We start from the raw sequence: 12,158 nt of genomic DNA on the forward strand, positions 1-12,158 counted from the left end.
ATCTTGTATTGTATAATGTTACTTAGAAATGATTAAGATTGCCAGTGACTGAAAGGGGGCTTATATTTAAATAGGTTGCAAAGAGAAGGCTTATAAGTCGATCAGTGGCAGTATTCCTTTGTGACAACCAGGGTTTAATGATATTGCGGATGCCACATTATTCCTCATGGAAAGAATGAAAGCTGTTTATTAAAAGAATAAACTATGAGCATGTGAAATGAAGATGGCTGTGGCAGGAAGGGGATAAAAGTTTATGTGATTATTACACAGAATGGATACAGGCTATCTAATAAAAACCGTGTTTAGCTCCCACAGATTTACTCACCACGAACACTTTTTCTTCTCTCTTTCAGCAATGGGTAGACGGCCTGAGATCAATCATACACAACTTCAGGGCCAACAATGTCAGTCCAATGACATGCCTCAAGAAACAGTGAGTTTTGTTTGCATCTACCTTTGTTCTTGGCTGCGCTCAAGCAAATGGTCAGATTAGAATATGAGGCTTAGTATGTGGCCAGGCAATGTCTTGCTTGCCTTCCCCTCCATGCTCTTGACCTTCAAAAGGAAGTTGACTAAAACATACCTGTACACTTCACATCACCCAGCATGGCGTGTGTGATAAACCCCACAGCCCAAAGACTGTATGAAAGGAATGGTTGATGGCTGGAAGGTGCTGAAACCTCAGCCCCCTCTGGGTTGTGGGAACTGGCTTTTGTGTCCTCAGACTGAGTCTGCTATAAATAGCTCCTTGTACCTGCGGCCACAGTTGGGTGGTGTTGTACTGGGGCCATGTTGTGCTCCTGCCTCTGTTGCATGAGACTGAGAAATGGGGAATGTGGCCAGGAGAAGCACTTGCAAAAAACCTCCCATTGCTATGTTAAAAAGGGAGCACTGGCCGCAAGGACTATTTACCACACAATCAGGGACCCAGAGGGTCTTTTGAAATTCAGAAAGCAGGCCTGACCTCAGCTCACTGTATCCAAAATTCAGGGGGCAACTGTGGGGAAGATTTTAACCCAGCCCAAGTCATTCTTTCAAGGTGACGTGTAAGTTACTTAAATGGATAGCACAGCAAAAGCCAAAGCCAAATTGAAAAGCAGTGCTCCACAAAGGAGTAGGGCCGCCTGCAATCACAGGGCCACTGGCAGGCAGTTGTGAGGTACAGAACGGAACCACGCTGAGCAAGTACACTCAGGACCTTGCATCTCTCAACCAGGCCCAACACCAAGGATGCAATTGCTTGGACTGCTGTGGGAAGAGACATCAGTCCTTCAGGTGCTTTCACTCCTTGCTCTGGTCCCTTTAGTAGACGCTCTAAGAGTATGGGCTCTGGGCTGCAACTCCTAGCTTGGCCACTGTGTTCTCCTTTTCCTCTATAGTTGTCGTGGCACGTTTCTCTAAAAATAAAGAGCAACCCAGCAGACATTTTGATGTTATGACTTTGGGCACTGATGAGTCCCAAAAGTTCAAAGACTTCTGGAAATGCTCACTGATATCTGAGTGACCCACATACCCATATCTAGACAGCAGATCTGATCTGCCCCTATTGCTGTCCTTCTCAGATCCCTGTATGGACCTGGTGTTTGCCCAGCCACCAGCTGCCGTGAGGGTTAGCTCATCAGGCTCACACCTGCCCGCTTCTCTCGAGAAGTGCTCTCTGCCAAAGGGGAGTCACTGTGCCTGAGATTATTCTCCTCCCTCCTCCTGGGGGAAGCCCATGGTCAATGATGGATTGAATCAGGGTACAAAAGGCCAGCCCTCTTGCCACCAAGTGTGGTATAAATCATGCCCTAGACCTCCCCAGGGCGTCAGGCCAAAGCTCCAGCTGAGAACACAACTTTGCATAAGTGTTCTTGCTGCCCTATCTGCTTCCCTTCACGCCTGTGGTTCTGAAAACGCCCCCTTACTATACTGTCAGTCACTTGTGCTCCTAGGAAACTTGACCTAAGACAGAAACTTTACCAAATCATCCCATTGTGCAGATTGTTAGAATATTATTGACTGGAAACGGAGAATGGGAGTCATTAGCTATGAATCATCCTAGCACCAATGTCCTGGGTCCCCACGTGTCCTGAAAGGCTGGGTAAAGCAAGGAGTTGCTCGCTATCAGTTTGAGTTGATGGACCTCTCTCACGACTGGAAATTAAAGAAGGTGCCCATTTGATCTGTACTTCACTGCACGGGGAGGTGGGAGTTGGGGGTCCCCATGGGTCCTCTGTCAGTTGCATTTCTCATCACCTCAGTAGATTATTAAAGAGCAAGAATCACAGAATAAGTACTGATGATTAGTTTTGCTCTGTGCAAGAACCCAATTTGCTAATTTGTTTAGGGTGGCCAAAGAAAATACGGACTCCCATTTAAATTTGAATTTCAGATAAGTAACAAATAAATTGTTAGTATAAGTATGTCCTATGCATATGTGGAACATACTTATAGTAAAAAAAAATTATTTGTTGTTTATCTGAAATTCAAATTTAACTGAAAGTCCTGTGTTTTCATTTGCTAAATCTGACACCCATAAATTCATGTCACAGGGTGTAATTGTCTCTGGTTTTCAGAAGAAATGGTCTTTGTTTGAATGACTGATCTTGTCAAGTTCTCACCTGGATTGAAGCTGTTCCTCCTAAGAGATATTAAAACAATGTTGTTACTGTTGTTTTCCAGCTGGATGAAATTGGCATTTATGACCAACACAAATGGTAAAATTCCAGTTAGGAGGTAAGTCTGTCATTCCTGTGTGCCTTCTACACCCTGTGTCATCCCTCATCCACAGCAAAGAGAGAGCTCTCCACGAGTACTTGTAAACAGCTTTAACTAAACAAAAATTTCTGGAAGCTTAGCTTGAATCACTTCATCAAACACCATGTTCAGTTTGTAAACATCATTTATGGACATAAAGTTGCATATTTCTTCAGAATAGGTAGTAACATCAACTCTACTCTCTTAAGTTAAAGAACATTGGAAAAAGTAGCATTATTTTTTTAAATCTTCAAATAGGTGGGGTTTTAAGATTTCAGTGCCTTTTACCTACTTGCCCAGAGCAACCATTTGCTAAAATTAAAGAAGTTTATATTATGTACCTACAGTGGAAGCACGGGGCTGTGTCTTAGGAAGGGTGATGCCCCTGGACCGTGCAGCTCATTCTTCGTTGCCCCTCTGGTGCCCAGGGCATTGGTCTCCTTTTTCTTCTGGTCCCTTGCTCTGTGGCTGGACTGTCACTAACCACACACACTCTTCAGGGCCGTCAGTTCCTCACCCTGCCCAAGGTAACAATGACAAGGGAAAAATGGCAGTAAAGCTTGGGTGGAGTCAAGAGTGAAGAGAACATGAAGCAGACCCATCCTCCACGCGTGTTCTTGAATACGTATGCTGATGTGTTTCCCTCTGAGGAGTCCTTCCGCTTCCCTCTTTTTGGCCTCTCCCCTCCCTTGTAGGTGATAGTGTTGCTGATGATTTGTGGGTACCATTGGAAGCTCTTACAGTGGTAGTGATGGGAGTTCTTTACCAGACTCTCTAGTATTGTTTTGGTTGGTGTTCGTGTCAACACTTTATGGAAACTGCAGAAGCCGGACTGGCCCCCAGTGTATCTGCTGTCCACCTGAGGTCAGGAGTGTATTTGGACTCGTGAACCTAAGCCCACAACCTTCATCAAACACAGGTTCCCCAGATTCCAACCCACTCTCCTAGGAATCTCCAGCCTCAGGTTCATGTTGAATTCTCTGGGCGCCTCGTTAGCAAAGAAGCCCAAGAAAACCCAGAGCTACAGGGCAGTCACCACCTGCGTAGCATTTGAGTAGACGTACTTGACTGAGCAGTGGCATGGTGGTCACGCGGTGCCATTCTGACTCTTCTAGGCCCTCCTTTCTGCCCAGTCACTCGATTCTGCTCCTCAGCTTCCATTCTGCATCCCTTTGAGAGCATCTTCATACTCCCTCAACATTATTCTTTTAACAGAATTGGCCTAGAGGTCATCATTTTTCTTAATCACGTGTATTATGACAATCATGAACTTAAAGTATCCATGTGACACAAGTGAAAGATCAATGAGAAAATAAAAAGCATACAAATCATAAAAAAAGACCTTAGGAAGTATTCTTTCTATTTAACGTTTTATCGAGGGCTTACAGGGTTATAGACCTCATGCATTTGTTGTGCTCTTTACAAATCTATATGTAGGACTCTCTGCTTTTTATTTAATAACTTACTGGCAAGTCAATTTTATGCCTACTTTACTGTTTTCAAGGATGCTCTATTAGCATCCTCGAGTGATGGTTGTTGGCAAAGTCACTTGACACTGATCCTTATTTTATTTAAAACCCTTCGCTTTGTTGAGTAATAGCAGGACAATTATTATTTTTTTTTTTAAGATTTTATTGGAGAAGGGGAACAGGACTTTATTGGGAAACAGTGTGTACTTCCAGGCCTTTTTTCCAAGTCAAGTTGTTGTCCTTTCAATCTTAGTTGTGGAGGGCGCAGCTCAGCTCCAGGTCCAGTTGCCGTTTTCTAGTTGCAGGGGGCGCAGCCCACCATCCCTTGTGGGAGTCGAACTGGCAACCTTGTGGTTGAGAGGACGCACTCCAACCAACTGAGCCATCCGGGAGCTCAGTGGCAGCTCAGCTCAAGGTGCTGTGTTCAATCTTAGTTGCAGGGGGCGGAGCCCACCATCCCTTGTGGGACTTGAGGAGTTGAACCAGCAACCTTGTGGTTGAGAGCCCACTGGCCCATGTGGGAATCGAACCAGCAGCCTTCGGAGTTAGGAGCATGGAGCTCTAACCGCCTGAGCCACCGGGCTGGCCCCAGGACAATTATTTTAATATATCCCAGTGTCCTACAGCTGTTGCCAAATATATAGTACATGTTTATTTAAAATTAGTATTGAAGTAATAAGTTCAAACTTAGAGAACACAGATAGCAGTGTAATCTGTGTTACACTGATGTAAGTTGGATCTGTTTTTACATAATTTACTCTCCTGCTTTTTTTTCCAAGATGAAATTCAGGAAACGGACACAGTAGAAAATGCATAAATTGTGATCAGAGCACTTATAACTGGCAGCTCTGGTTTCATTTGTATGTATCCGACTAATCAAGCCATTCTTATAGGAGCTGGGCAGCTTTTCCGTTTCCAAACATCTTTATCTAGCATATTCCTATACAAAATTATTTCCTTTCTTTTTGTAGAAATAGCCTAGATATTTTGTCATCTTTCATAGCTCTCTTGGACATGAGCTCTTTGGTGCCTGCCAGTATTAACAGGTGGTGGACACAAGACATCTGTGATTCGGGGGCAGTTTATTAGAGTCGATGGAGAATTGATACCATGCCAGAAAAAAGCAGATAAATCTCCTGGTGGATGAGCTGCCAAGGGCTAGGTGGAAATTGTTCTGAATGTTTTAATGGATATGAAGAGTAAACACTTTAAAAATATCATTTCATCACTATCATTCTGGAGCTTTTAAAATGGAAACTATTAGTATAGTGTGCATAATGTTAAAGGGGATCTGGCTGGATAGTCATCGCTCGGGAATGGCCTCTGCTCTTTAGCATTAACCAAAATTTAATATCCAGGAAGTTTCAGGAATGATGAATGAGGAAAGTCTTACCCTTTATCTCCCTCATCTCTTTTCTTTCTATGTACGTAATCTTATGCAGTTTGTCTTTCTCTCAAATGTACAAACTCACACTCAATTTATCAGATCAAAGCTTTGGATGTCACTCTGTTCTTTCGCCATCTGGAGTTGGAACCAGTGGCTAGAGACTTGGGAAATGGGAGCCAGACAATAATTGTGGGCTAAGGCTGGAAGAAATCTAGAAGGGGATAGTTGTGTTAAAGAAGGCTGAGACCTCAAGTATGGTCACGGCAACCCAGCTCCTACATAATCCACTCACATCATGAAGACTTTGCCTGCCTACGAGGAGGGTCTGGTTCTGCTGGGGCTTCACTTTCATGAGTCCTTTCTGACGATTTCAAAAGATGCTTGAAACCATTAGACTGTAGACCCTTTGAGGGTAAGCAAAAAGTGAGACTCCCCTTAGTTTCTAGGATCGTTGCTGTATTAGTCACCTGTAAAGTACCCTGGAACATGGAAGTGAACCAGGGCTGGGTATCACTTCCGCCTATTTGCTTTTATAGCATTTCCTTTGGGAAAGGTGGCTTCCTTGATTCAATAAAAACTCAACTGAACACCTAATAGCTATTAAGTCCTAAGCTATGCTCTGTGGGCATGAGGCTGTATATAGACTTGACTAAGTCATTGCCCTTCATACACTCTACATTTCCATAAAATGCCCTATGATGGTGTCTAAAATACCCCCAGCCTGTGGTAAGTGTGTTTCTCTCAGGACCCCGATTAAGTGGAATTCTGCTGGGCCTCTGATGCAACTGGAATCTCAAAGAGTTCACCTTTATTCTATAACCACCCCTTGCCCTTAAATGAAACCGTTTTAAGGCCCAAGAATCATTCCAAAAAGTGCCTGCAGCAAAGGCAAGATAAAGGCACCACCCAGGGGTGACCTGTTTGACTTCCTTGCTCCTATTTTCCCCCTGGGTTTGGTCTCCTTGATAGAGTGAGGTACACATCTCTGTGGTGAGGATACCCAGCCCAAGTCCTCTCATGAAAAGATGGGCTTGAGAGCGAGCCCCTCTGTCCATAATGCCACTTCTTGCTTTTATTGAATCTTGTGTGCAGTCAGGTCACTGGGCTCTGACTTTGCCCTCACTAGTATATTCCCACGTGGATTTCCCTCTGTACTGGCACTAGACACCCTATTTTCTCTCTCAAGTTCTTGGTCTCCCACAAATACTTGGACCTCCCTGTTCCCATGAGATGTTCTTGTTCTACCTCCGATTTCTTGCCGCTTCACCAAGTCCTAGCCAAACAATTCTGTTCCTATGCACTCTTCCTTTCCTCCCTGTTCCATCCCCTACCCAACACCCAGGTGCTGTTTTACCAGAAAGGATCAGCCCCTCTACCTGCTACATTCACGACCACGTCAGTCACTTATCATCCCCTTTGCAGGCCTATTCAAACCTAACAGAAGCTCTAGTTAGCTGAGATACCCCTGATTTGCTATGCAAAGAGTTTCCTCCTGATTACAGGTATCAGACATCCCAAATCCTGCTGGGGGCCTGTCGCTCTCCCATTAACACCTGCTTTAAAAAAAAAATACATACTGAATAGCTACTTCCTCCCTGTATTATAAAGTTAAGATAAATTGCTTCTTGGCCCAATTTAATGTATAAAATTTCCATGAACTCTGGAGAAGTAGGAAAATGTGGAAGTAGCACCCACTGCACTAAAAACCGTTTTACTGGATGTCAAACACATGTGCTCTACCATGTCTGTAGATTTGTTAAAGAGAATTCATAGGCCTCCTAATATTTGAATATAACTATCTCACAGCTCTCTTAAAAATGTACCTCTTGAAGCATTCTTGGACGGAGTATAAAACAATAAAGCTTTGAATGAACACATAACAATTCATTTACTCAAAGTCCACTCTTCCAGATCTATTTTGGGAAGTTGTACTCTGCAGTTGAAGTGGTACTTTCTCCTACTTATGAAGATTTACGGGCAGTCAGTGCTTATGTTTGGAGTCTGCCTTCCACTTAGCACGAATGGTGACAAGGCTGGGCCTGGGGAGGCGCTGTCACAAATCCTTGTGTTCACGGGGATGGCGTTCGAAAGCCCAGCTTCACATTTGAAAGGAAAGGAAGCTCTATCTTCAAGTGGAGGTTGGATTTCAGATTTAGAGTTGAAGTTGTCATGGTGACAGATTACCATTCAGGGAGGGACCGAAGGCTCCTTTGGGTGGCTAAGGGATGGCTCAGAGCCAAGTGTGGATTCCAGGGTACCAAGCCCTCTCCTCCATACCGTTCGTTCTGAGAGTCACCAATATATTGATCATAGGGAGTCTCTTTTTCCAGCTTTCATCATCATTAGGAAACACGCTCATATGCATTAGAAGGCAGCATCCTTGTGCAAAATACCATGTTTTAGGGGAGTGCCAAGGTTCTACTGAAACACTGAATAACTGTTCCCCTGCCCCCCGCTCTTCCACACCTATCATTTTCATAATGAACTCCCCTATCCTTGAAGTCGCTGACATTTCAGAGTAGCACAAGGGTTCTTAGCTAGAAAAACAAACAAATAAACAAAATGTGCCTGATAATACATGTCAGCTGCAGTGTGAAATCAGGGTAAGGGCATTTGGAGTCAGGGACTGAGTTCTAAGGGAGCCCCTTCTTCCCAAGGCTAGATATGGTCAACATGAGGTTTTTATCTAGAGCTACTATCCCAAGAAAGTAATTTGGTAGCATCAAAATGTATCATTGTTTTTGTCCAACAGTACTATCCCCCAGTGTCTCTTTTATTCACAAGCACCCAGCGGGGGGGGGGGAGGAACAGGGGGGTGGCCTGTCTTAGAATCAAGTTGCCTCACTAGCACAACCAGCTGGTGACCATGGGGACGGTGCAGGAGCTGTTTTGACAAGTGAAAAACACCTAGAAATGAGAAGTAATTTTATTTTCCTTTTCCTTCTCCCCCTATCCCACCATCCCTAGTATTACTTGGATCTTTGCATCAGAGAAAACAGAATTAATTAACAATAATCTTTTTTTTCCCCTTTCTTTTCTGCTCTAGTATTACTAGAACCTTTGCATCGGGGAAAACAGAAAAGGTGATCTTTCAAGCACTCAAGGAGTTAGGTCTTCCCAGTGGAAAGGTATTCATGAATTTAATAATGTGTTTCTAAAACAATTTTGTTTATTTAAGTTCTCTTATGTAATAAGCGAACTTATTTATATTAAATTGATCTCAATTAGATTCGGAATTAGATTCAGTCACATACAGTACAGTTACTTTTCTCTTCATTCACCTTCCTTCCCTCCTTCTGTTTTCTGGGCATTTTAACCTCAATGTTTTCAAATTTAGGTAGTGTACTTCAAATTTTTTTTTCAACTTTATTAAGAAAAGGAAATGACTCTTTTACACAGTTTATGGAAAGCTTATTTTAGGGAAGCCCAGCAACACTGCCTCACTCAAGCACAATGTCACCACGAAAAGCTGACTAATAAATTCAGTTCTTCAAGACGGCTGTGCGGTACTTGATGAAGCATCTTTCCCCACACAAACCATTTGTGTTCATGGCCCTGCAGATTTAAAATAACCAAAATTAATTTATTGGCTGCAAGAAAGATTTAAGCCTGTTGCTGCTTTAACAAATCCTATTTGAAATATAGATTTCAGTATGCAAAGTAAAATCATACAGAGTTGTCCTGAGCCCCTTTATATGTTCTTGTGAAAATTCACAAAATAAGCAAAGTAAACTTTGGGCTTCATTTATTCAGCATCCTTTAAGCAGGCACTTGCTTTTCTTTCTCAAGGAGAGAAGAAGGAAATGTTTCTTTATACTTGTTCTATGGGGTGTTTCCTAGAGCAGGACCAGCTGTAGCCGAGGATTGAACACACAAACCGTGGCTGCGTGGTGACCAGAAATGCTCATTTCCACATGTTGTGTTCTAATGGCTGGCCTGGCCCAGGCTAGAGGTTGGCCTTCTGGCTTCTGTCAACAAGAATGAGAGATGAAGACCCTAGGATGCCAAGTGGTCCTTGCTTTATGAGCCTGTAGATTCTTCCCCTCCAAAGTGAAAATATGTTTCCTGATGTATGACACACTTTTATTCTTTACAGAATGATGAAATTGAGCCTGCAGCATTTACTTATGAAAAGTTCTATGAACTGACACAAAAAATTTGTCCTCGGACAGATATAGAGGATCTTTTTAAAAAAATGTAAGTTCCATTGATGAGAAAGTGCCCTATCAATGTTATCCTTGTCCTTTTAGATTTTTTGTAACTTTTTTTGTCCTAATATTTTATTGTAGTGTGTTGACAGTATATAGGAATATCTAGTCAGGGTTATATTTTCACCCCTTAGTTTATCTGTGTAAAAGTTCTCTCTGATTTTTTGAGAAGCTTTTATACAAGTTAGTGGCAGCACCTGGAACTTTATTTTCCCCTTGCATTGGCTTTACTAACTACCTACAATTTTAACCTGCTCCTTTAGGTATTAACCCATTATGTGAACTAACTAGATGCGATTTGGAATGTTATTATGTTGTTCAAAAGTTCATTCATTCCAGTTATCTCAAATGGATGACTTACATGTTGTTCTTTAAATAATGTCCTTTGATAATGCTAAAGAGGAATTGCAGACATGTTCTGTGAGCTAGTGGGAGTGTTTTCTTTCCTTTGCCGTTGTTGGGGGTTTTTGTGTTTTGTTTTGTTTTCTTTTGTTGTTTTTTTCCTTACAAGCAGTCTCTGGCCATTTTAAGAATGCACCACTGTCTCAGGGTTAGGAAATAAGTTTAGAATTATCATCAACAAATGTCAACATGTAAATCGTACCTACTGTAGCATCATATACAAAAACTTACTTTTTCTAATAAATTTCTTTTCAGCAATGGAGACAAAACTGATTATTTAACGGTAGACCAATTAGTGAGCTTTCTAAATGAAGTAAGCTTTTTCATACATTAACTCCATAAAGTCTGTGTGCAGTGGCTTGCCTCCTCCAGTGTCCTCATTGCATGCCTGCATCATACGCCCTCATTCGCTTTGCCTCTGACCTGCTGATCTTTCCATTATGGCTTTACCAGGTGCAAAAATCAGCTGCTGCCCTTGTGTGTTCATGCACTCCCTACACGTTGGCTTTGCACACGGCTTTTTTGTTGGTTTCTTGCTGTGATGTGTCGCTCTGGTTCTGTGTGTGTGTGTGAATTTTATATATTCATTTAATTAAACGTGTCTGTGTTTTCGCAAGACGACATTTAAGGTACTTACTTTTTTTTTTTTCTATTGATCTCATTATATAGAAAGAGAATGGATTGAATTGACCCCCATTATAGTTGGATTCTCCATTGCTAACTTTTTTCTCATACCTCTGCATGGACTGGAAAGCTTTATTTTTGTCTTTTAATGGATTGCATGTAAGAAAAAATATGTAGGTTCAAATAGAATATTTTGACAACAAGCACAACACTGGAGTTCCTGGGTGAAAATATAATACATATTAGGCCAATTGGACTGCAGGTTAAATTTTCACTTTTTATTTTTATAACATCCTCAAAGTTAATTTTAGAACATGATTCACTTAACAACCAAAACTAGTTGACAAAATTTGCTTAAGTACAATAGAAAACTATTTTAGAGCAAGTGAAAGTTGCAACTTTCATTCCAACTAAAATTAACTTTTTTTTTATTTTACATGTACAAACAAGGTCTTTTCGCTTCAGTGAAATTCACTGAAGCTCTTACTAAATCCAAAAAGGAAAGTGTACTTTTTTCCCCAACACATTAATAATAAGAAGAGTTTAAGTGAGAAATAGGCAATATATTTTGGTTTCAAAACAATATACGTTAACCATTATACTATATAAAGGGAAAACATTAGAGTAGACAGTATCATGACAGGTATGAGGTATTGCCTCAAGAAAAGACAACAGGCTGACTGTGATTTGTCAGTCTGTAGAGACAAATCACATCTTGCCAAAGGGCTTCTCTTCTTTCCTTGTCAGGGTTCAGTGACTTCCAATCTGTAGGGTTGCAGTTTAGAAGCTGTAGTAACCAGAGCATAAAGCGTAAAGCACTGATGCAGGAAAGAGAAGGTACTCGATATATCAGCACAGATGCCTCCACTTTTAAATGAGCCTTTCAGTTCGATACAGTATTTTAATTGAAAACATTTTAAGTTTTTTCACTCCACTCATTTTTGGTCATGTGAATAATCTTTACCCAGATATTATCCACATTCTTATGCCACTGTTGCTCAGAACTTAAATCACTTTCCTGTTTCCTTAATCTCTTTCTCCTTCCTCTTCTTTAAAAAAAAAAAAAATTATTGTTTTATTTCCCTGAGCTTCTTCATGCACGGTAGGTCATTGAGCATCTTAAGTTGTGGTGAGATGGGCAGGAATCTTGCTTTCTACCAAAGAGGGAAGACACTTTAATGGGGAGGAGAAAAATCTACCACGTCATCAATTTGCCACTACCTAAAAAAAGACCTCTTGTGCACTCTGGGGTGAAGCTGGCACCTAGACATCTATTCAACATTACATAGACCTTAATATACATTTCACTGTGCAAATAAAGAAACAATT

The 12,158-nt window shown here is 41.6% G+C and overlaps 1 protein-coding gene across 6 annotated transcripts in view; it reads left to right on the forward strand.

Moving 5' to 3' along the window:
- PLCB4 (phospholipase C beta 4) overlaps window positions 1–12,158 on the forward strand; it is a 393,005-nt gene that overhangs the window by 289,495 nt on the left and 91,352 nt on the right. For all 6 annotated transcript variants that reach the window (XM_033094862.1, XM_033094858.1, XM_033094863.1 and 3 more), the window contains 5 exons: window positions 354–433; window positions 2,665–2,718; window positions 8,642–8,723; window positions 9,692–9,792; window positions 10,461–10,518. In XM_033094862.1, the coding sequence (XP_032950753.1) occupies window positions 354–433; window positions 2,665–2,718; window positions 8,642–8,723; window positions 9,692–9,792; window positions 10,461–10,518 (375 nt within the window). The remainder of the gene's footprint in view (window positions 1–353; window positions 434–2,664; window positions 2,719–8,641; window positions 8,724–9,691; window positions 9,793–10,460; window positions 10,519–12,158) is intronic.

Source organism: Rhinolophus ferrumequinum, chromosome 23, assembly GCF_004115265.2.
Source record: "Rhinolophus ferrumequinum isolate MPI-CBG mRhiFer1 chromosome 23, mRhiFer1_v1.p, whole genome shotgun sequence".
NCBI classification, from domain to species: domain Eukaryota; kingdom Metazoa; phylum Chordata; class Mammalia; order Chiroptera; family Rhinolophidae; genus Rhinolophus; species Rhinolophus ferrumequinum.